General features: G+C 46.6%; 1 protein-coding gene across 1 annotated transcript in view; it reads right to left on the bottom strand.

The window, feature by feature from the left end:
- Window positions 1-10,802: 10,802 nt before the first annotated feature.
- Window positions 10,803-21,923, bottom strand: part of LOC142498133 (extracellular calcium-sensing receptor-like) — a 49,904-nt gene continuing 38,783 nt past the window's right edge. Inside the window, exons 7-8 of the mRNA XM_075606640.1 lie at window positions 12,576-12,696; window positions 10,803-11,797 (exon numbers count right to left, since the gene is read on the bottom strand). Coding sequence (XP_075462755.1) covers window positions 10,875-11,797; window positions 12,576-12,696 — 1,044 coding nt within the window. The 3' untranslated portion in view covers window positions 10,803-10,874. The remainder of the gene's footprint in view (window positions 11,798-12,575; window positions 12,697-21,923) is intronic.

Genomic DNA, 21,923 nt, shown 5'->3' with positions numbered 1-21,923 from the left:
AGAGTATCTGTGGGAGAGAGAGAGTGTGGGAGAGAGAGAGTGTGGGAGAGAGAGAGAGTGGTGTGCAGGACACCGCCAGTCAGGCACCACCCAACCCAGTCAGTCACTCCCCGAAACCCAGTCCTCTCTGTCTCCCCCCTCATCTCTCCATCTCTCTCTCTGTCTCCCCCTCCATCTCTCTCTCTCTGTTTCCCCCTCCATCTCTCTCTGTCTCCCCCTCCATCCCTCTCTCTGTCTCCCCCTCCATCTCTCTCTGGCTCCCCCCTCCATTTCCCATCTCTCTCTTTGTCTCCCCCTCCATCTCTCCATCTCTCTGTCTCTGTCTCCCCCCTCCAACTCTCCATATCTCTCTCTGTCTCCCCCCTCCATCTCTCCCCTCTCGGTCTCCCCCCTCTCCCCCTCTCCCTCTCCCTATTCCCCTCTCCCCTAAACCCCTCTCCCCTAACCCCTCTCCCCTTCTCTCTCCCCTCTCTCTCCCCTCTCCTCTTCTCTCTCCCCTCTCCCCCTCTATCTCCCCTCTCCCCCTCCCTCTCCCCCTCTCTCCCCTCTACCCTCTCCCCTCTCTCTCCCCTCTCACCTTTCTCCCCCTCTCCCCCTCTCCCCCCCCTCCTCTCTCTCCCCCTCTCTCTCCCCTCTCCCCCTCTCTCTCCCATCTCCCCTCTCTCCCTCTCTCTCCCCTCTCCTCTCTCCCATCTCTCTCCCCCCCTCTACCCCTCTTTCTCCCCTCTACCCTCTCTCTCCCCTCTCCCCCATACCCCTCTCTATTTTCCCTCTCCCCCTCTCTCACCCCTATCCCCCTATCTCTCCCTCTACCCTCTCCCCTCTCTCTCCCTCTCCCCTCTCTCTCCCCTTCTGTCGCCCTCTCTCTTCCCGCTCCCCCTCTCTCTCCCCTCTCCCCCTCTCCCCTCTCTCTCCCCTCCCTCTCCCCCATACCCCTCTCTCTTTTCCCTCTCCCCCTCTCCTCTCCCCTCTCCCCTTCTCTCTCCTCTCTCTCCCCTCTGTCTCCTCTCTCTCCCCTCTCCCCCTCTCTCTCCCCTCTCCCCTCTCTCTCCCCTCTCTCTCCCCCTCTCTTTCCCCCTCTGTTGCCCTCTCTCTCCCCTCTCCCCCTCTCCCCCTCTCTCTCCCCTCTCCCCCCTCTCTCCCCTCTCCCCTTTCTCTCCCCTCCCTCACCCCCTCTCTCTCCCCTCTCCCCTTCTCTCTCCCCTCTCCCCTTCTCTTTCCCCTTTCCCCCTCTCTCTACCCTTTCCCCCTCTCTCTCCCCTCTCCCCTCTCTCTCCCCTCTCCCACTCCCTCTCCCCTCTCTCCCCTATCTCTCCCTCTCCCCTCCTCTTTCCTCCCTCTCTCTCTCTCTCTCTCTCTCTCTCTCTCCCCTTCTCTCTCTCTCTCTCTCTCTCTCTCTCTCTCTCTCTCTCTCTCTCTCTCTCTCTCTCTCTCTCTCTATGTCTCCCTCACTCTGTCTCCCCCTCTCTCTGTCTCTCCCCACTCTCTGTCTCTGTCCCCCCCTCTCACTCTCTGTCTCTGTCTCCCTCTCTGTGTCTCCCTCTCTGTGTCTCCCTCTCTCTGTCTCCCTCTCTCTGTCTCCTTCTCTCGGTCTCCCTCTCTCTGTCTCCCTCTCTCTGTCTCCCTCTCTCTGTCTCTCTGTCTCCCTCTCTCTCCGTCTCCCTCTCTCTGTCTCCCTCTCTCTCTGTCTCCCTCTCTCTCTGTCTCACGCTCTCTGTCTCACGCTCTCTGTCTCACTCTCTGTCTCTGTCACTCTCTCTGTCTCTGTCACTCTCTCTGTCTCTCTCTCTGTCTGTCACTCTCTCTGTCTCTGTCACTCTCTCTGTCTCTGTCACTCTCTCTGTCTCTGTCACCCTCTCTGCCTCTGTCACCCTCTCTGCCTCTGTCACCCTCTCTGTCTCTGTCTCCCTCTCTGTCTCTGTCACTCTCGCTGTCTCTGTCACTCTTCCTCTCACACTCTACGTCTCACACTCTCTCTGTGTCTCGCACACAGTCTCACTCTCTCTGTCTGTCTCTCACACAGTCTCCCTCTCTCTGTCTCTCTGTCTCCCTCTCTCTCTGTCTTCCTCTCTCTGTCTCTCTGTCTCCATCTCTCTCCGTCTCCCTCTCTCTGTCTCCCTCTCTCTCTGTCTCCCTCTCTCTCTGTCTCCCTCTCTCTCTGTCTCCCTCTCTCTCTGTCTCCCTCTCTCTGTCTCCCTCTCTCTGTCTCCCTCTCTCTGTCTCCCTCTCTCTGTCTCTCTGTCTCCCTCTCTCTCCGTCTCCCTCTCTCTGTCTCCCTCTCTCTCTGTCTCCCTCTCTCTGTCTCTCAGTCTCCCTCTCTCTCTGTCTCTCTGTCTCCCTTTCTTTGTCTCTCTGTCTCCCTCTCTCTGTCTCCCTCTCTCGGTATCTCTGTCTCCCTCTCTCTGTCTCTGTGTCTCCCTCTCTCAGTCTTTCTGTCTCCCTCTCTCGGTCTCTGTCTCTCTGTCTCCCTCTCTCGGTCTCTGTCTCTCTCTCTCGGTCTCTGTCTCTCTCTCTCGTTCTCTGTCTCCTTCTCTCGGTCTCTGCCTCACTCTCTCAGTCTCTGTCTCCCTCTCTCGGTCTCTGTCTCCCTCTCTCAATCTCTGTCTCCCTCTCTCTGTCTCTCTGTGTCCCTCTCTATGTCTCCCTCTCTCTGTCTCCCTCTCTCTGTCTCTCTCTCTGTCTCCCTCTCTCTGTCTCTGTCTCTCTGTCTCCCTCTCTCGGTCTCTGTCTCCCTCTCTTGGTCTCTGTCTCCCTCTCTGTCTCTCTGTCTCCCTCTCTCTGTCTCCCTCTCTCTGTCTCTGTCTCTCTGTCTCCCTCTCTCGGTCTCTGTCTCCCTCTCTCGGTCTCCGTCTCCCTCTCTCGGTCTCTGTCTCCCTCTCTCGGTCTCTGTCTCCCTCTCTCTGTCTCTGTCTCCCTCTCTCGGTCTCTGCCTCCCTCTCTTGGTCTCTGTCACCCTCTCTCGATCTCTGTCTCCCTCTCTCAATCTCTGTCTCCCTCTCTCTGTATCTCTGTCTCCCTCTCTCTGTCTCCCTCTCTCTGTCTCTCCCTCTCTGTCTCCCTCTCTCGGTCTCTGTCTCCCTCTCTTGGTCTCTGTTTCCCTCTCTCTGTCTCCGTCTCCCTCTCTCTGTCTCCCTCTCTCTGTCTCCCTCTCTCTGTCTCCCTCTCTCTGTCTCACTCTCTCTCTGTCTCACTCTCTCTCTGTCTCCCTCTCTGTGTCTCCCTCTCTCTGTCTCCTCTCTCTGTCTCCCTCTCTCTGTCTCCCTCTCTATGTCTCCCTCTCTCTGTCTCTCTGTCTCCCTCTCTCCGTCTCCCTCTCTCTGTCTCTCTGTCTCCCTCTCTCTGTCTCCCTCTCTCTCTGTCTCCCTCTCTCGGTCTCTCTGTCTCCCTCTCTCGGTCTCTGTCTCTCTGTCTCCCTCTCTCGGTCTCTGTCTCTCTGTCTCCCTCTCTCTGTCTCTGTCTCTCTGTCTCCCTCTCTCGGTCTCTGTCTCCCTCTCTCAGACTCTGTCTCCATCTCTCGGTCTCTGTCTCCCTCTCTCGGTCTCTGTCGCTCTCTCTCGGTCTCTGTCTCCCTGTCTCGGTCTCTGCCTCCCTCTCTCGATCTCTGTCTCCCTCTCTCGGTCTCTGTCTCTCTCTCTCAATCTCTGTCTCCCTCTCTCTGTCTCACGCTCTCTGTCTCACTCTCTCTGTCTCACTCTCTCTGTCTCACGCTCTCTGTCTCACTCTCTGTCTCTGTCACTCTCTCTGTCTCTGTCACTCTCTCTGTCACCCTCTCTGCCTCTGTCACTCTCTCTGCCTCTGTCACCCTCTCTGTCTCTGTCTCCCTCTCTGTCTCTGTCACTCTCGCTGTCTCTGTCACTCTTCCTCTCACACTCTACGTCTCACACTCTCTCTGTGTCTCGCACACAGTCTCACTCTCTCTGTCTGTCTCTCACACAGTCTCACTCTCTCTGTATGTTTCTGTCTCCCTCTCTGTCTCCCTCTCTGTCTCCTTCTCTTTCCCCCTCTCTGTCCCCCCTCTCTCTGTCTCTGTCACTCTCTCTGTCATTCTCTCTCTCACACTCTCTCTGTCTCTGTCTCACACTCTCTCTGTCTCACACTCTGGTTCTGGATATCTTATTTACCCTAAATATCTTAACTGACCTATACCTAAACCGAAATAACCTATACTGCTTTCTTCCAGATCTGACTCTCAAGCTTCACACGGGGGACATTGGAATACCCTCTAACCCAGAAGACGGGTAGGGAACACCTACACTCCAATATATAACATTGCGGGAATGAGGGTACCTGGACATTGAGAGACTGCGGATCAGGTAAGATCCCAGGCGGGATTACTGATTTAGAAATTCTGAAGCGGGGGCATCCAGACACTGGTTAAGGGGTTCAGGAAACTAGTCATTCACATCTGGCTTTTTTTTCCTAGATTAGTGAGGTCATCCAATATTTTCACTTACACACACGGGCATACACACACACACACGTGCATACACACACACACACACACACACTCACACACACACACACACACACACACACACACACACACACACACACACACACACACACACACACACACACACACACACACACACACACACAATGTAACTATGTAACAAGGACTAATTGTAGTAACATATAAATATAATACAATAAATAAACTGTTATGTCAAACACGAATGTTATTAGTTCTTACAAGGTATGTATTCTTTTTTTTAAAGGGTGGGTCAGGGGGTGGGGCTAGGGGCGGGGCAAGGTGGCAAGTGGATTTTTTGGTTCGGCGAGTAGATTTTTGGGTGATTTGTCAACCAGTGTGTGTGTGTATATATATGTGTGTGTGTGTGTGTGTGTGTGTGTGTGTGTGTGTGTGTGTGTGTGTGTGTGTGTGTGTGTGTGTGTGTGTGTGTGTGTGTGTATATATATATATAGAAACACAGAAAAAGAAACCTCTAAAAAGCACTCAGACAAATTGTGCAAAATAATAATAATAATTTATTAAATCAAAATATGATGAAAAACAAAAAACAACTGACTGAAACCCTGCCTGACTAAGTAAAATAAATTGAAATAGGACAACCCCAAGGAAAACTAGACTACCATCTACTATGGGTACTTTGTCCCCATGGTGGTCACATTACTTGAGGTATTGATCATATTATGGTTTATTTTTATATGGTAGTCTAGTTTTCCTTGGGGTTGATTTTTTTGTTCGGCGAGTAGATTTTTTGGTGATTTGTCGACCACTGTATATATATAGAACAAAAACAAAAGACAATGAAGTAGCGCCTCTAGTATATCCTGACCAAAGCTATTAAAATAAAGAACTATTTCACCTAACCATGAGTGTGTCTAGTGGGGTGGTGTGAGGATGGCTAATACACAATGATAAGACCTGCGATCTCAAAAGGGATATAAATACAAATTTAACTAATTAATTATATACAATACTATTTAATAAGGATAAAAAATTTAAAATTAAAAAAATATAAGAAAATATGCGGAATTGAAAAAAATATTTTCCTTTAAAAAATAAATGAATAAAAAAACCTTAAAAAACCTTTGAAAAAACAAAGTCCTGTTCCAATGTCAATAGCATCCAGGTTACTGAAGCCCGTTTCAAAGGGATCACCAATCCCTGACCAAATCTGTGAAAAAGAAGAAAAAAATCAGGCGCACACCTAGTGCATTAACAGCAACAGACTTTGAAAAGGATCCGCCGATCCAGCGTAGTCTCTCACGAGTTGGTGATATCCAACAACTTGAGCCCAAACCGCTGTCGCCACCGCAGCTCCGCGACACTGTGTCCCTATCTGCTACTACAGTAAGGGAATAGGTGTCTCTCTATATAGGGCGTCGCTGCAGCACCATAAGCTTATGGTGACTCAGGGTATACACGGGGGCCTGAGGGGAAATCTGACCTATGCAGGTGGGTCTCTGACCCCCAGCACACACACAACCTCTCCCCTTTCTCCTCCGGTGCCCTTTGGCTAGCGTAGTCTCTCCCCCACACTTCCCTTTCCTGCCTGCCAGCAATCCTGCACTCCCAATGGTTCCCTGGGGTCAGGTGGCTCTGCTGAGGCTCATGGGACTTATAGTTAACTGCAGAACCTCCTGGTGATTAGCCAGCTGTTTGCGTGCTTTGTACTGCGCATGCGCGAACTCTCTCCGCTCCTGGCAGTCGTGCCTGACTATTGCGCAATGTCCAAACAACATGACAGCACCCTGGACTATCGGGCCGCCGTGGAACCTCTGAACGCTCCCTCATGGCACCACCCACAATAGTACCCTGCAGCGGAGGTACAGCGAGTGAACAGACACCCTTACATTTGTAAGACATTTGGGGTCTGATTGATGTTTTGTCTTAAAGTCTAACGACACTAGATGGGTAAGTAGACCTTTTTTAATGTTTCCCAAATGTTCTAACACTCTTACTCTCAGTGGACGTGAAGTTCTACCTATGTATTGAAGTCCGCATGGACATTCAAGTAGGTAGATTACATATGCTGATTTACAGTTAATATAGTGTTCGATATTGAAGATTTCACCAGTCTAATTTGATTTGAATGTCAACCTCCCAACATGTTTATGCGTGCAAGCTTTACATATAAAACAGCTATAGAATCCTTTTGGTTTTTCTAGCTATGTGTTTCCATCTGATGCCTCCTTTCTTTTCATTGTTGTAGGTGCAAGTTTTCCCATGAGATTGGGGCCTCTGCTACAGATTACTTTTGGTTTATCAGGTAGGTTGTTCTTTAGTATTGGATCATTTAGGAGAATGTGCCAGTTTCTCTGGATGATTTTTCTAATGTTATGGGCTTCTCTAATGTATTCTGTAATAAAGGAAATGCCATAATTTTGGTCTCTTGTTGGTGTCTTTTTTGTCATACTAATCAGTTCTTTACGACTCAATTTGTCTACTTTTTCTTTTGCTGTAGTAATAGTACTCTATTTATAATTACGGTCCTTGAATTTCTTCACCAGAATATTAGATTGTTCCTCATATATACTGTTATCTGTACAGTTACATTTGATTCTCCTTAGCTGGCCATAAGGAATATTTTTTATCCAATTCGTATCATGGCAGCTTGATTCAAGTATGAAATTATTGGAATCTACAGGTTTAAAATAAGTTTTTGTTTTGAGACTGCAGTTATCGACATACACAATGAGATCCAAAAATTCGATCTCAACTAGGCTAGTCTTACATGTGAACTTTAAATTAAAATCATTCAAGTTAAATGAAGTAAGAAAATTATCCAACGATATTTGATCGCCTCCCCAGATGATTATAATATCATCTATAAAACGGCGATAGAGGACCAGACTTGCGCCAAGCTCAGTCACAGGCCATATGGTACTGTCTTCCCATTGACCCATGAAGATGTTTGCATAGCTCGGGGCAAATCTGGTCTCCATCGCCGTTCCACATTTTATAAAATTTCTCATCAAACCAAAAATAATTGTTATTTAGTATGAATCTTATACATTCTATTAGATAGAGAATCTGGTCTTCCCCTAATTCTTCATCTTTTCTAAGAATAGTTTCAATGGCCTTACAGCCGTCATACCGTGCTAATATCGTACCATGCCCGGTATTGTACTTTGAAATGTGAGTGCATATACTGTACAATTGTCATTCTGATACTTGCAATAGATATCTTGATATACTATACCATTGTGAGCCTTTCTCTTTTTACCCTGGCGGGGCACACATCCCTGATTGAGCTGGCCATGGTGCGAACGTGACAGTATACTCTGAAGCAGTCCTGCTCCTAATAGAGAGAGAAGTGTCTCTATACTGCCCTGTTGTATCCTCCTATATGTGAGTGGAAAATCGTTAAACATGCCCTACCAATCTCAATAGACATCAGACGATACCATACTATGTTGTGTTATTCTCTTCATTTACATACTATATCGAGTGGATGACATCACGCAATACACAGATTGAAGAACTACTTAATAGATTCTCCACTCCACCCATTAGTACTCCAGTTGGAGAGAGAAGTGTCACCAACACGCTTACTTGTATCTAACAATTTGTGAGTGTTTAGTATCTATCCTCATTCAGTTCGACCATTTGGTTATACATTGTTGCACTATATTCTCCTTATTTTTATCCTTATATATGCTGTGGACCACTTGCGCTCCCCTCATTTGGAGGACATAGAAGATTCATACAGATCTGGAATGGATCTATAGAGGGTTTATCTTGAAGCTGCTACTTACTATTATCACATTTATTCACTATTGGTGGTGGCTAAGTTATTATGATGGCACATTAAAATGCACAAAAATGTTTGTTTTGTCCTTTCTTTTTCCCCCTCCCAGTCTTTTCAGTTAATTTATTGTACTAGTTAATTTGTAGGCTGTCCCTACAGTGTCATTATTGTCTCCCCACTAAACGATGTTATATAACTGGATACAATGCTATGTAACTCAAAAGTAACATCCTCCCCTTTTTATGTTCTGTACACCATTCCCCATTGATCTTACCAAAAAAAGCAAATAAAGAACAAGTTTACAAAAAAAAAAAAAAAATGCACACTATTAGTTGTGTGATAGTAGGAAGAGTATTATAAGAGTTCACATTTATTTTGTCTTTCACATATTATATAATAGTTCACTAGGAGCGCCCGGTTGCACCCCCTTCTGTTTCACACATTAGAGAGGCTGATTATTGGGCCTTCTCCAGTCCTCTTCCCTCCGGGGGAGAGTGAGTGTGGACCATGCCTCTGCCTCTGCTAGGGAGGTAGGGAAGAGCTAGGACTGCTGCAGGTGCCCTTGGCCTGTAGTGAAGCTCAAGGGACCAACCTTCAGTGGTAGCTGAGAGTAACTGCATCGGGCAGAACTCTGCCTTGTTACTGTGCTGTACAGTGAAGACAATAAACCGTTCCTGTTGTTATACCTCCGCCCTGGTGTGTGATCTTATTAGGGGGAGAGGTAATCGGTTCTACCATGGGAGATCATCTTCAGTCCCCTGGAGCCTACAGCAGATGGAGGCGCTGCACTGCTAATGAATACGTAGGGTATGAACCCCAGAAGCCTAGTCCTGTGTCCCCACTATCACCGGCGGACGACAGCCCTTCTGTTACCAGCAGGTATCATGCACCACATATGTAGAAATGGTCAAATCTCCCACCGAGTGGGGGAAACACCATTACATAAGATTATACGCCGCTGACATTTATGAATATGGGGTTATTGTAAACAAATATTATTAGCATTTGCATAGGTTTCGTGTGCATACAATTAGCGTTTTTTCTCTATTTTGAAGTTTTTTTTTCTTGTTGACACAATTCCCCTAGTGCTCCTACAGTAACTAATACAATTAGCGGTTGAGTGTTGTTTAGTTTTTATTTACTGCAGTAGCTTTATTTACCAACATAAAAATCAATGTCCATTATACATTCTACATTTTATCATATGTAAATTCGTTAAGAGAAATGAAACAACAATAAATGTACGGTAGAAAGGGGGGCGATAGACAGCATTCTGACTGAAAAAATAAGCAAGGTTGCCGGGTGCACGGAACAGGAAGGGACCCTTATTCCCCTCACAAGTACTAACAAACCAAAGGCAGTACCAGCACTCTCTGTCTCACAGCTAAAGATACTGAAGAATACACGTGTAGTGAAAATGAACAAATTTTAATGACACTAGCAATGAACTGAAATTATAGCACAAATAGCCAATGTGCCAATGTGAAAATTAATATCACCATGGGAAAGGTCAAAGTACAGTAGAGGCAACTCTTATTCTAACAAAAACCAGTGGCAATTCCCCAAAAAAACCAGGAAACACCCAGGTACATTCTGAATACATGCCTTAAACTTTCCTTAAACTAGCCCCAGCATTTCTGCATTGATTAATGGCCTATCAGATTAACAGCGGGGGTCCCTGGCAGTCCCATTCAAACTGAATTGGACTGCCAGGGATCCCTGCTGTGTTAATCCTATGGGTCGTTAGTCAATGCAGAAATGCCTTAAACGTGCCTCAAACTAGCCCAGAACATACCCAGCACATACCCAGCACATACCCAGAATGTAACCCGGCTAGTTTACGGCAAATGTTAGAATAAACGTTGCCTCTACTGTATAGGGGGTGGAGGGGAAAGAAGGAGAAGGGGAAAAAACACATGAAACAAAAGCAAAAAAACACAATATGGAAAAAGGAAATCAAACTAGGGGACGAAGTTTCGAGGGGTGACTTCCATCTGGCCCATTCCCCCTTGTCCCAAAGGGTCCCAGAGGTACTTCCCTAAACCTTCCCTCCCCACTGTCAAATAATCCCACACTCTGCTAAAAAAAACTATAAATAGAGTGCAAGCACTCTACAGAGCATGAGGAGCAGAGGACAGAGGGTTTGCTCATTTTCATTAACTGTTTGGATATCTGATATCTGCATTTGTACTTTGTCCAATTTACAGCTCACGATTTATAGGTTTTATTTTAGCAGAGTGTGGGATTATTTGACAGTGGGGAGGGAAGGCTTAGGGAAGTACCTCTGGGACCCTTTTGGACCAGGGGGAATGGCCAGATGAAGAGGTCACCCCTCGAAACGTCGCCCCCCTAGTTTGCTTTCCTTTTTCCATATTGTGTTTTTTTCCTTTTGTTTCATGTGTTTTTTCCCCTTCTCCTTCTTTCCCCTCCACCCCCTATACTTTGACCTTTCCCATGGTGATATTAATTTTCTCATTGGCACATTGGCTATTGTTGCTATAATTTCAGTTTATTGCTAGTGTCATTAAAAATTGTTCATTTTCACTACACTGGTGTTCTTCAGGATCTTTAACTGTGAGACAGAGAGTGCTGGTCCTGCCTTTGGTTTGTTACAATAAATGTACATGTTACCATGTAAACCACTGAGATGGATCATCATTTTAGTTTATTTTTCTGAGCCCTTCTCTTTCCTGTAAGGAATTCTTTATTGTTCATCTCTGGTCTCAGTATGATAATATAACACTTTGGTATAAATATACATACCAATAATCCACTACATGAAGACAAAATGGCAAATATTTCCACAGCCACCATGTTTTTCCCTCGGGTGCTGAGGTAAGCAGGGATGAAAGAGACCCAAACCACCCCAAATATCAACATGCTAAAGGTGATTAGTTTGGCCTCATTGAAACTGCCTGGTAATTTTCTTGCTAAATAAGCTACTACAAAACTCAAAGTGGCTAAAAGTCCCATATATCCCAGCATGCACCAGAAGGCCACTAGTGCTCCCTCATTGCATTCGACAATTACTGTTCCTAGCTTAGATGTTCTGTCAATATTCTGAAAAGGGGGAGAGTGTGCAATCCAACTAATACATATAATCACTTGTATAGCTGTGCACACAAGTACAAGTGCATTTGGGACTCTAGAATTTAGCCATATTGGTCTGTTGCTCTTTGGCTGAGTGGAGTTGAAGGCGATCACCACCATGATGGTCTTCCCCAAAACACATGAAATGCACAGTACAAAACTGATCCCAAATGTAATTTGTCTAAGGATACAGGTTATATTAAGAGGATGACCGATGAACAACAAAGAACAGAGGAAGCAAAAAATTAGGGCCACAAGGAGGAGATAACTAAGGCCCCGATTATTAGCTTTGACAATTGGAGTTTCAGAGTTTTTCAAGAAAATCACTAGGATGCTCAGTGGGAGGAGAGCACCCACGATTGAGAGAGAGGCCAGCGTGCCACCTAACGGGTCTTCATAGGACAGAAACTCCAGGGATTTAAGCCTGCAGCCATCATGCTTTTCATTTGGCCACATTCCATCAGGACATTTCATACAGCTTGTTGAATCTAAATGCAGAGAAATATCATATGTTATAAGCATTGTTTTCTTTAATATGGCCACATACATCTAATGTCACACAGAAACTGGTAAAGTAAGGGATAATCAGGGCTATGTTGTGTTAAATGGGGTTATTGTGTTAATGGAAGATCATTTTTAGTTTAAACTGGGGTTCCATGTCTTTTTAAGAGTCATGCTGAATGATTGATAGATGAATGAAGATTCCAAGTTGAACAATGGTTAACACATGAGAATTGTAAGTATTTACATTGAATATGTTGAGGTGTTAGAGAAGAGAGCATCCAGACAGTGTAAATCCTTTTTTTTTTTTTTTTTTTACATTTTCCTTTATTCATTCTAGAAGTTTATTCTTTACTGTGCTTTTGTGCTTTTGTGCTTTTGATGACCTAAGTCAGCACAACTCTCTTGGACTGAGAGTGTCAGCTTGGAGGCATATGTTGTATTGAGCTACTTAACACTGCCTGACAATGTAAAATTTAACCAGTGTGGAAAATCCATGCTGTTGCTGCAATTGGGAACTTCAAGTTAAACCGGTAAATGACACCCGAAGACTTTGAAATTTTTTTGGATGTGTCATTTGTTGTGTAGATTGTTAAAGTCAATGTCTCCATGACTCCATTACAAATGTGATGCTTTATGTTATGTAGTGCAGTATTAATGTATCTAAAGTATTAGTTCAGAAGGTTAGTAGCACAGACATACTGTATGTGTAAGATACAGTAGGTGTGAGAGGAAACAAGTACTACACATTTTACTGTTATTTACCTGTTTCATTGCTAAACTCTTCTGAACATAACATACAGTCAAAGCAGCAGACTGGCTGCCCTTTCTGAGGAGCTTTCCTGTATCCTGGAGGGCATCTCTCACTGCATATGGATGTAGGAACCTATAGTTAGCAAGAGAGAAATAGTATGATTTGCCAAGGATTAAGGGTCAATGTACATTACAAACTCCAACATGGAAGCAAAAAACATGAAGTCACATTGCTCTGTATACTGTACTGTATATTGCTATTTATGCAAAATTCTAGTGAATTTCATGAAATGTCATGTTAATCAGAAGATGTTGCACCCAACTATTTTCAGGCATTCCCGAGCAATGTGAATTTTGCCAAAATTTTATAAAATCTAGGAAAAAAAACACTAAAAATGTTGAGAAACAAATTTGAAGACATTCTACTGATATTATCAACTTCCTTCTAAACATGATCACTAACTCAAATGGACATGTCTTGTGTTATTGTATAGTGGTCACTTTGCCTAAATAATTATGTCAGCAACTCCAGGAATCGGAGGGAGCATGTTGATCAGGATCACCCCAGAATGAGAGAAAGGAAAATATAGTGCACTTCTGTTTTCAACAGTTAGCAGGGACAAATATCGTAACTTGGCTCATATAGAGAGCCTACTTACAGACTGTAAGATGTTTAACCAGCAATGGGAGGAGGATATGTCAGCAGCCACTCAGGTATGTATTGTGACAAACGGCTTACTCCGGGGCTCCACCGTCTGTCCGGGACTGTTAGAACACGGTCTTTTAGGGTAGGTTAAATGATGAGACGTCACGTACTGTTCCTTTAAACAGGCTATGCCTGGTTTATTTAGTCCCAGGCACTGAGACTGCCACAGTGCAAACAGAAAACAAAGCCAAACAAAAAGCTGCTCATCTGAGCGATAACATAAACTTATATATTCCCTGACTCAGGGTTGGAAGTGGCTTGTCCACTTCCACCAACAAAATAAGTACCTTTGCAGTCTTAGACAAACGAACAGAATGATTGAACCTGTTTGGGGAAGAGACTTCTCCCCCCTCTGTAGTTCAGCAGCCTTCCAGTCTCCAGGCTCAAGGGGAGAGGGAGAGGAAACAGGAAACAGGTCTTATATACCTGATCTCTAATCAGCATGACAGGTGACAGAAAACAGGCAGCAGACAAATTGTGGAATGGAGTGCATGTACCACGAGGCTGCCCTGTTCAGCCTAGACAGGACAGAAACTGTTCAGTATCCTGGGAGCCCTGTATATGGAATTTATTACCATCCCCTGGTTTCTGTCACATATCCTCCCCCCCAGCTCAGACCTCGAGGGATGAGCGACCATGGATATTAGGGAGTGCATCCTTGACAACCCGTCGGCATTGCCATGTTTGTGCCCTGACCTGTGTTCCACAGAAAATTTAAAGGGTTGTAAGCTTAGGAACCACCTGGTCACTCTAGCATTCTTCTCCCTGTTTTGACACATCCAGGTAAGGGGTGCATGATCTGTGACTAACCAGAATTTTCTCCCCAACAGATAATATTTGAGCGTCTCTACAGCCCACTTTATTGCGAGACACTCTTTCTCGACTAAGGAGTAATTTTTCTCATGGGGATTAAGGATCCTACTTAAATAAAGGATGGGGTGCTCCTCACCTTGAGACTCCTGGGAGAGTACCGCCCCCAGCCCTACCTCAGATGCGTCGGTTTGGACTACGAACTCTTTGGAGAAGTCAGGTGTGACCAACACTGGTTGGGCACAGAGAGCTTCTTTCAGGCTTCTAAAGGCCTGTTCGGTTTCGGGGGACCACTTTACCATTAGCGGTCCTCTTGCTTTTGTGAGGTCGGTTAGTCGGGTTGCCTTAGTTGCAAAATTGGGAATAAACCTTCTATAGTAGCCAATTAACCCCAAAAAGGTCCTTACTTGTTTTTTTGTAACTGGCCTTGGCCAATTTTGTATCGCCTCTACTTTGAGTGTTTGTGGTTTGAGTAACCCTCTACCAATAGAATACCCCAGATACTTGGCCTCCTCCAGACCAATAGTGCATTTAGCGGGGTTAGCAGTTAGTCCGGCAGACCGAACTGCGTCGAGCACAGCTTGGACCTTTGGAAGGTGGGACTGCCAATCTTCACTATGGATTACCACATCATCTAGGTAGGCGGCAGCATACCGAGCATGTGGTTTTAAAATTTTATCCATCATTCTTTGCAATGTGGCGGGAGCTCCATGTAAGCCAAAAGGCAGCACCTTATACTGAAGAGGCCGTCTGGGGTTGAGAAGGCTGTTTTTTCTTTTGCCCTTTCTGTGAGGGGAACCTGCCAGTACCCTTTTGTTAGGTCTAGGGTTGTGAGATATCGGGCTTTGCCCAGTCTCTCAACAAGTTCATCCACCCTGGGCATAGGATAAGTATCAAATTTTGACACTGCGTTTAGTTTCCGGTAGTCATTACAAAACCTTGTTGTACCGTCTGGCTTTGGGACTAAAACTATAGGGCTGTTCCACCCACTTTGGGATTCCTCAATTACGCTTAGTTTTAGCATTTTTTTAACCTCTAAACTTATAGCCTCTCTCTTGGCCTCTGGGATTCGGTACGGTTTAAGGTTAACTCGGACCCCCGGTTCAGAGACTAGGTCATGTTCAATTATGCTAGTTCTACCTGGCTGTGTAGAGAAGACTTCTTTGTTTCTTCTCACTAAATTATGGACCTCTCGTTTCTGATGCACGGACAAGGTTTCAGCTATGCTAACCTCTGGGTCAGTTTCTTGCTTCTCTGACGGACCTGGGGGTACTAGGGTTAACAAGACCTCTCTATCTTTCCAGGGCTTGAGTAGGTTTATATGGTAAATTTTCTCAGGTTTCCTCCTACCTGGCTGTCTTACCTTATAATTTACTTCTCCCACTCTTTCCAAGACCTCATATGGCCCATGCCATTTAGCAAGGAATTTACTCTCCACGGTGGGAACCAGAACTAGTACCCTATCACCTGGAAAAAAAATTCTGACCCTAGCACCCTTATTATACGTATTCCTCTGTGCTTCTTGAGCTTTCTCCATGTGTTCCCTCACTATGGGTAGGACTGCATCAATGCGGTCCTGCATCTGGGCAACATGCTCTATTACACTTCTGTAAGGAGTAACCTCGTGTTCCCAAGTCTCTTTGGCTATATCCAGTAAGCCCCTTGGGTGTCGGCCATACAATAGTTCAAACGGGGAGAAGCCTGTGGATGATTGAGGAACTTCCCTAATGGCAAATAACAGGTATGGTAACAAACAATCCACGTTTTTCCCATCCTTATCGACCGCCCGGCGTAACATGCTCTTTAAGGTAGTTCAGCAGCCTTCCAGCCTCCAGGCTCAAGGGGAGGGGGAGAGGAAACAGGAAACAGGTCTTATATACCTGATCTCTAATCAGCATGACAGGTGACAGAAAACAGGCAGCAGACAAACTGTGGAATGGAGTGCATGTACCACGAGGCTGCCCTGTTTAGCCTAGACAGGACAGAAACTGTTCAGTATCCTGGGAGCCCTGTATATGGAATTTATTACCATCCCCTGGTTTCTGTCACAGTATGTATGTATGTATGTCTTTATTTATATAGCACCATTAATGTACATAGCGCTTCACAGTAGTAATACATGTGGTAATCAAATAATTAACAGATAATATAAATAACAGGTCATGGGAATAAGTGCTTCAGACAAAAATGTAACATTAAGGAAGTGGAGTCCCTCCCCGAGGAGCTTACAGTCTAATTGTTAGGTAGGGAGAACGTACAGAGACAGTAGGAGGGAGTTCTGGTAAGTGCGTCTGAAGGGGGCCAAGCTTTATGTATCATGTGTTCAGAATATCCACAGTGCTATTCTGCTGCATTGTACCTTTCTACGAGGGCCACAAGCTCATCCACATTGTGGGGGTCACTCCGACTGACCCAACGTCGTAAGGCAGAGGGAAGTTTCCTCAAGAACTGGTCCATGACCAACCGTTCCACGATGTGGCTTGCTGAGTTGATCTCGGGTTGTAGCCACTTCTGGGCGAGGTGGATGAGGTCATACATCTGGCTTAGGGTGGCTTTATCCATCGTGAAGGACCATGCGTGAAACCTTTGTGCACGAACAGCCGTGGTTACGCCTAGGCGGGCGAGGATCTCGAACTTCAATTTTGCATAGACGTTAGCTTTGGCTGACTCTAGATCAAAGTAAGCCTTCTGGGGTTCGCCGCTTAGGAAGGGTGCGATTAGACCAGCCCACACAGCTTCTGGCCATCCCTCTCTCTGTGCCGTGCATTCAAACGTGAGAAGATAGGCTTCCACATCATCCAAGGGTCCCATCTTCTGAAGGTAGTGGCTTGCCCTGGTCATTTTCGGGACTGGGGCTGCCTCTGCCAGAGGAAGGTTACTGATAGTCCCCCTCAGGATCTCGAGTTCCTGCTGCAAGCCCTGGGTGAACCGTTGTTGCCCCTCTCTCAGCAAGCGGTTTGTTTCTTGCTGGCTTGCATTAGTCTCTTGCTGGATTTTATTCGCCTGTTGCAGGGCTTCATTCGCGTCTTTCTGGACAGCGACATTGCGTACCAGCGCACTCACCACGTCGTCCATCTTGTTTGGAGAGAGTGAAAAAATACTTTTTTTTTAAAGTTCTTTAACCCGCAGACCTTTTAGTGTTCTGCCCGCATTCTCCACCATATGTGACAAACGGCTTACTCCGGGGCTCCGCCGTCTGTCCGGGACTGTTAGAACACGGTCTTTTAGGGTAGGTTAAATGATGAGACGTCACGTACTGTTCCTTTAAACAGGCTATGCCTGGTTTATTTAGTCCCAGGCAGTGAGACTGCCACAGTGCAAACAGAAAACAAAGCCAAACAAAAAGCTGCTCATCTGAGCGATAACTTAAACTTAGATATTCCCTGACTCAGGGTTGGAAGTGGCTTGTCCACTTCCACCAACAAAATAAGTACCTTTGCAGTCTTAGACAAATGAACAGAATGATTGAACCTGTTTGGGGAAGAGGCTTCTCCCCCCCTCTGTAGTTCAGCAGCCTTCCAGCCTCCAGGCTCAAGGGGAGGGGGAGAGGAAACCGGAAACAGGTCTTATATACCTGATCTCTAATCAGCATGACAGGTGACAGAAAACAGGCAGCAGACAAACTGTGGAATGGAGTGCATGTACCACGAGGCTGCCCTGTTCAGCCTAGACAGGACAGAAACTGTTCAGTATCCTGGGAGCCCTGTATATGGAATTTATTACCATCCCCTGGTTTCTGTCACAGTATGTATGTCTTTATTTATATAGCGCCATTAATGTACATAGCGCTTCACAGTAGTAATACATGTGGTAATCAAATAATACACAGATAATATAAATAACAGGACATGGGAATAAGTGCTTCAGACAAAAATGTAACATTAAGGAAGAGGAGTCCCTGCCCCGAGGAGCTTACAGTCTAATTGTTAGGTAGGGAGAACGTACAGAGACAGTAGGAGGGAGTTCTGGTAAGTGCGTCTGAAGGGGGCCAAGCTTTATGTATCATGTGTTCAGAATATCCACAGTGCTATTCATATGCTTCTTTAAGCAAGTGTGTCTTAAGGTGGGTCTTAAAGGTGGATAGAGAGGGTGCTAGTCGGGTACTGAGGGGAAGGATATTCCAGAGGTGTGGGGCAGTCAGTGAAAAAGGTTTAAGGCGGGAGAGGGCTTTAGATACAAAGGGGGTAGAAAGAAGACTTCCATGAGAAGAACGCAAGAGTCTGGATGGTGCATAACGAGAAATTAGGGCTGAGATGTAAGGAGGGGCAGAAGAGTGTAAGGCTTTAAAAGTGAGTAGAAGAATGGAGTGTGAGATGCGTGATTTGATCAAAAGCCAGGAGAGGGATTTCATGAGGGGAGATGCCGAGACAGATCTAGAAAAGAGTAGAGTGATTCTGGCAGCAGCGTTTAGGATAGATTGTAGGGGAGACAGGTGAGAGGCAGGAAGGCCGGATAGCAGGAGGTTACAGTAATCAAGACGGGAGAGAATGAGGGCCTGAGTCAGAGTTTTAGCAGTCGAGCAACAGAGGAAAGGTCGTATCTTTGTTATATTGCGGAGGAAAAAGCGACAGGTTTTAGAAATGTTTTGAATGTGAAGGGCGAATGTGAGAGAGGAGTCGAGTGTGACCCCTAGGCAGCGTGCTTGGGCTACTGGGTGAATGATCATAGTTCCAACAGTAATGTGGAAGGAGGTAGTAGGGCCAGGTTTGAGAGGAAGTACAGTATGAGGAGCTCTGTTTTAGCCATGTTGAGTTTGGAGGGCCATCCAGGAGGATATAGCAGAGAGACATTTAGAAACTTTGGTTTGTACAGCAGGTGTAAGGTCAGGTGTTGAAAAGTATATTTGTGTGTCGTCAGCATAGAGGTGATAATTAAACCCAAAAGATGTTATTAGGTGTAAGGTCCGGGGGAACACCTCTCTCTAAGGGGGTTCCTCCCGTGACTTTACCTGCCTCCGCTCCGGCTCTGCCTCCTCGTCGCCGCCGCGGGCGGGATCTTATTTCTCCTCCGCTTCCCGCGGCGGCAACTGAACGCGCGCATTCGCGCACACAGCCGAGGACCTTTACGTGCTCCCTCAGGAGCAGGACCCGCCCCCAGCTCAGGCCGCGCACGTCTCTCCCACGCGGCGCACACGCCTGATGCGCGTGCACCGCCCACAAGTTTCACATCTAGCACAGCTGTGGCAATATCCTTCTCACCAATCCCTATCTTCCCTGGGGCTGCTCCCTCATCACTCTCCCTCTTCCTATTGGTCCCTCCTCTTATTTATACCTTGCTCAGCCATTCCTTCTTTGGCTGAGCATAGCTTTGTGTGACCTGTGTTACCCACGGTCGTGCCTGCCTCAGTTCCTGTCTCTTTGTCTTCTCTAGTGATCCCCTGTGTACCGTACCGGCTTGGCTGTGGACCCGCTCTGGACTTCGACCCTTGGCTTGCACCCTGACCTCCTGGACTCCCCAAACCCCTTTACCTCGGCTTGCAGATTCCGACCTATCTCCCGGCTCTGGCCCCCATGCTCTCGGTACCAACTATATTCTAGAACCTCCCTTCTCGTCTGGCAAGTATCTTACTCTATCTTACACTCCCAGACGGTTCCAGATGCCTATTTTCACTTTCCAGGCGTGTCCCCGTAGCTGTGGGTGCAGTTGTTACACATCTCACCTCAGTTTCGGGGTCCCTGCTTGTCCGTGGTGAGCACAGCGTAACATTAGATCACCTAGAGAGAGTGTGTACAGAGAAAAGAGAAGAGGTCCCAGGACAGAGCCCTGTGGTACCCGCACAGAGAGATCAATAGAGGAGGAAGAGGTGTTAGCAGAAGAGACACAGAAAGTACGATGGGAGAGGTAGGATCAGATCCAGGATAGAGCTTTGTTACGAACACCAAGAGTATAGAGAATGTGAAGGAGAAGAGGGTGGTCCATGGTGTCAAATACTGCAGAGATGTCGAGTAATATGAGCAGAGTGTAATGACCTCTGTCTTTGGCAGCATGGAGGTCGTCAGTTATTTTAGTGAGGGCTGTTTCCGTGGAGTGAGCAGTGCGGAAGCCAGATTGTAGAGGGTCTAGGAGAGAATAGGTGTTGAGAAAATGGAGCAAGCGAGGGAATACAAGACGTTCAAGGAGTTTAGAAGCAAAAGGCAGTAGGGAGACAGGTCGATAGTTAGAAAGACAGGTAGGGTCAAGCTTGCTGTTTTTGAGTAATGGTATGACTGTTGCATGTTTGAAGGAGGATTGAAAAGTTCCAGAGCAGAGGGAGGAGTTAAAAATGTGTGTGAGTGTAGGGATTATAGTAGGAGCAAGAGGTTTTAGGAGATGGGGGGGAATGGGGTCAAGAGGGCAAGTGGTAGAGGGAGAAGAGGCGATCAACAGCGACACATTCTCCTCTGAGACAGTGGAAAAAGAGTCAAGGAAGGCAGGAGGAGAGTTAGGAAGAAGTGTAGGATGGGAGGAAGAAACAGAGGGGATGTTCTGACGTATGGATTCCACCTTTTCCTTAAAATAGTCAGCAAAGTCCTGAGCGGAGATGGAGGAAGGAGAGGCAGCTGAGGGTGGTTTGAGTAGAGTATCAAAGACAGAGAACAGTCGGCGTGGGTTAGACTTGTGCACGTTGATTAGTGAAGAAAAGTAGGCTTGTTTAGCTTGCAAGAGGGCAGAGTTGAAACAGGCTTGTTTAGCTTGCGAGAGGGCAGAGTTGAAACAGGATAGCATAAATTTGTAGTGAAGGAAGAGGAACGAGTGGAGGAACGCAGCATGCGCGTGTGGGAATTTATCCAGGGTCTAGGGTTAGAAGGGCGAGTGCCACAGAGAGAAAGCGGGGCATGTAGATCAAGAGAGGAGGACAAGGCAGAGTTGTAGTTCCTGACCAGGTTGTCAGGGTCTGCAGCAGAGCTGAGAGAGGCGCGGGAGGAGCGTAAAGTGGTCTCAAGATCAGGTAAGTGAATAGAGCGCAGGTTTCTGCAGAACCGGAGGGTAGATGGAGGTGAGAAGGGGAGAAGCGATATAGAGAGAATGAGATGAGGTGATGGTCAGAGAGAGGAAAAGGGGAAATGGAGAAATCAGAGAGAGAAAGAAGTTTTTAGTGAAAACCAGTTCTAAGTAGTGGCCATCCTTGTGGGTGCTGGCTGCAGTCCACTGTTGAAGGCCAAAAGAAGAGGTTAGAGAAAGAAAGTGGGAGGCCCAAGGGAGAGAGGGGTGATCAATATGGCAATTGAAGTCCCCAAGGAGAAGAACAGGGGAGTCTGAGGAGAGAAAGAAAGAGAGCAAGGATTCAAAGTGAGAGACAAAGGCAGAAGGGGGATGAGTATAGGTAGATGGGCGATAGATGACCGCCACATGGATAGGGAGAGGAGAGAAAATCTTTACAGTGTGAGCCTCAAAGGAGGGAAACGCAAGAGATGGAGGAATAGGAAGGGTTCCGTAACGGCAGGGAGAGGAGACCAGGAGCCCCACGCCTCCACCTCTGCCTTCAGTGCGCGGAGTGTGGGAGAAGGAAAGGCCACCATAAGAGAGAGCAGCTTCCAGAGCAGAGTCAGACTGAGTGAGCCAGTTCTCAGTTACAGCAAATAGGAGCAGAGAGTGAGAGAGAAAGAAGTCATGCACAGAGAGGAACTGGTTAGAAAGGGAGCGAGCATTCCAAAGTGCACAGGAGAAAGAGAGAGAGGAGGGAGGGTGGCAGGGGATGGGTATGAGGTTGGAGGGGTTGACACCAGAGGGAGTAGAGTTTGCAATTGGCAAGCGAGGACGAGCGCATGTAGGAATAGGGCAGGAACCAGGATTGGGAGAGATTTTCCCAGAAGCAAGGAGGAGAAGCATGGATAGAAAGAGAATGTATGAGGATGATTTGTAGG

Source organism: Ascaphus truei, chromosome 6 (assembly GCF_040206685.1).
Source record: "Ascaphus truei isolate aAscTru1 chromosome 6, aAscTru1.hap1, whole genome shotgun sequence".
NCBI classification, from domain to species: domain Eukaryota; kingdom Metazoa; phylum Chordata; class Amphibia; order Anura; family Ascaphidae; genus Ascaphus; species Ascaphus truei.
This window is presented reverse-complemented; position numbering and strand designations above follow the sequence as displayed.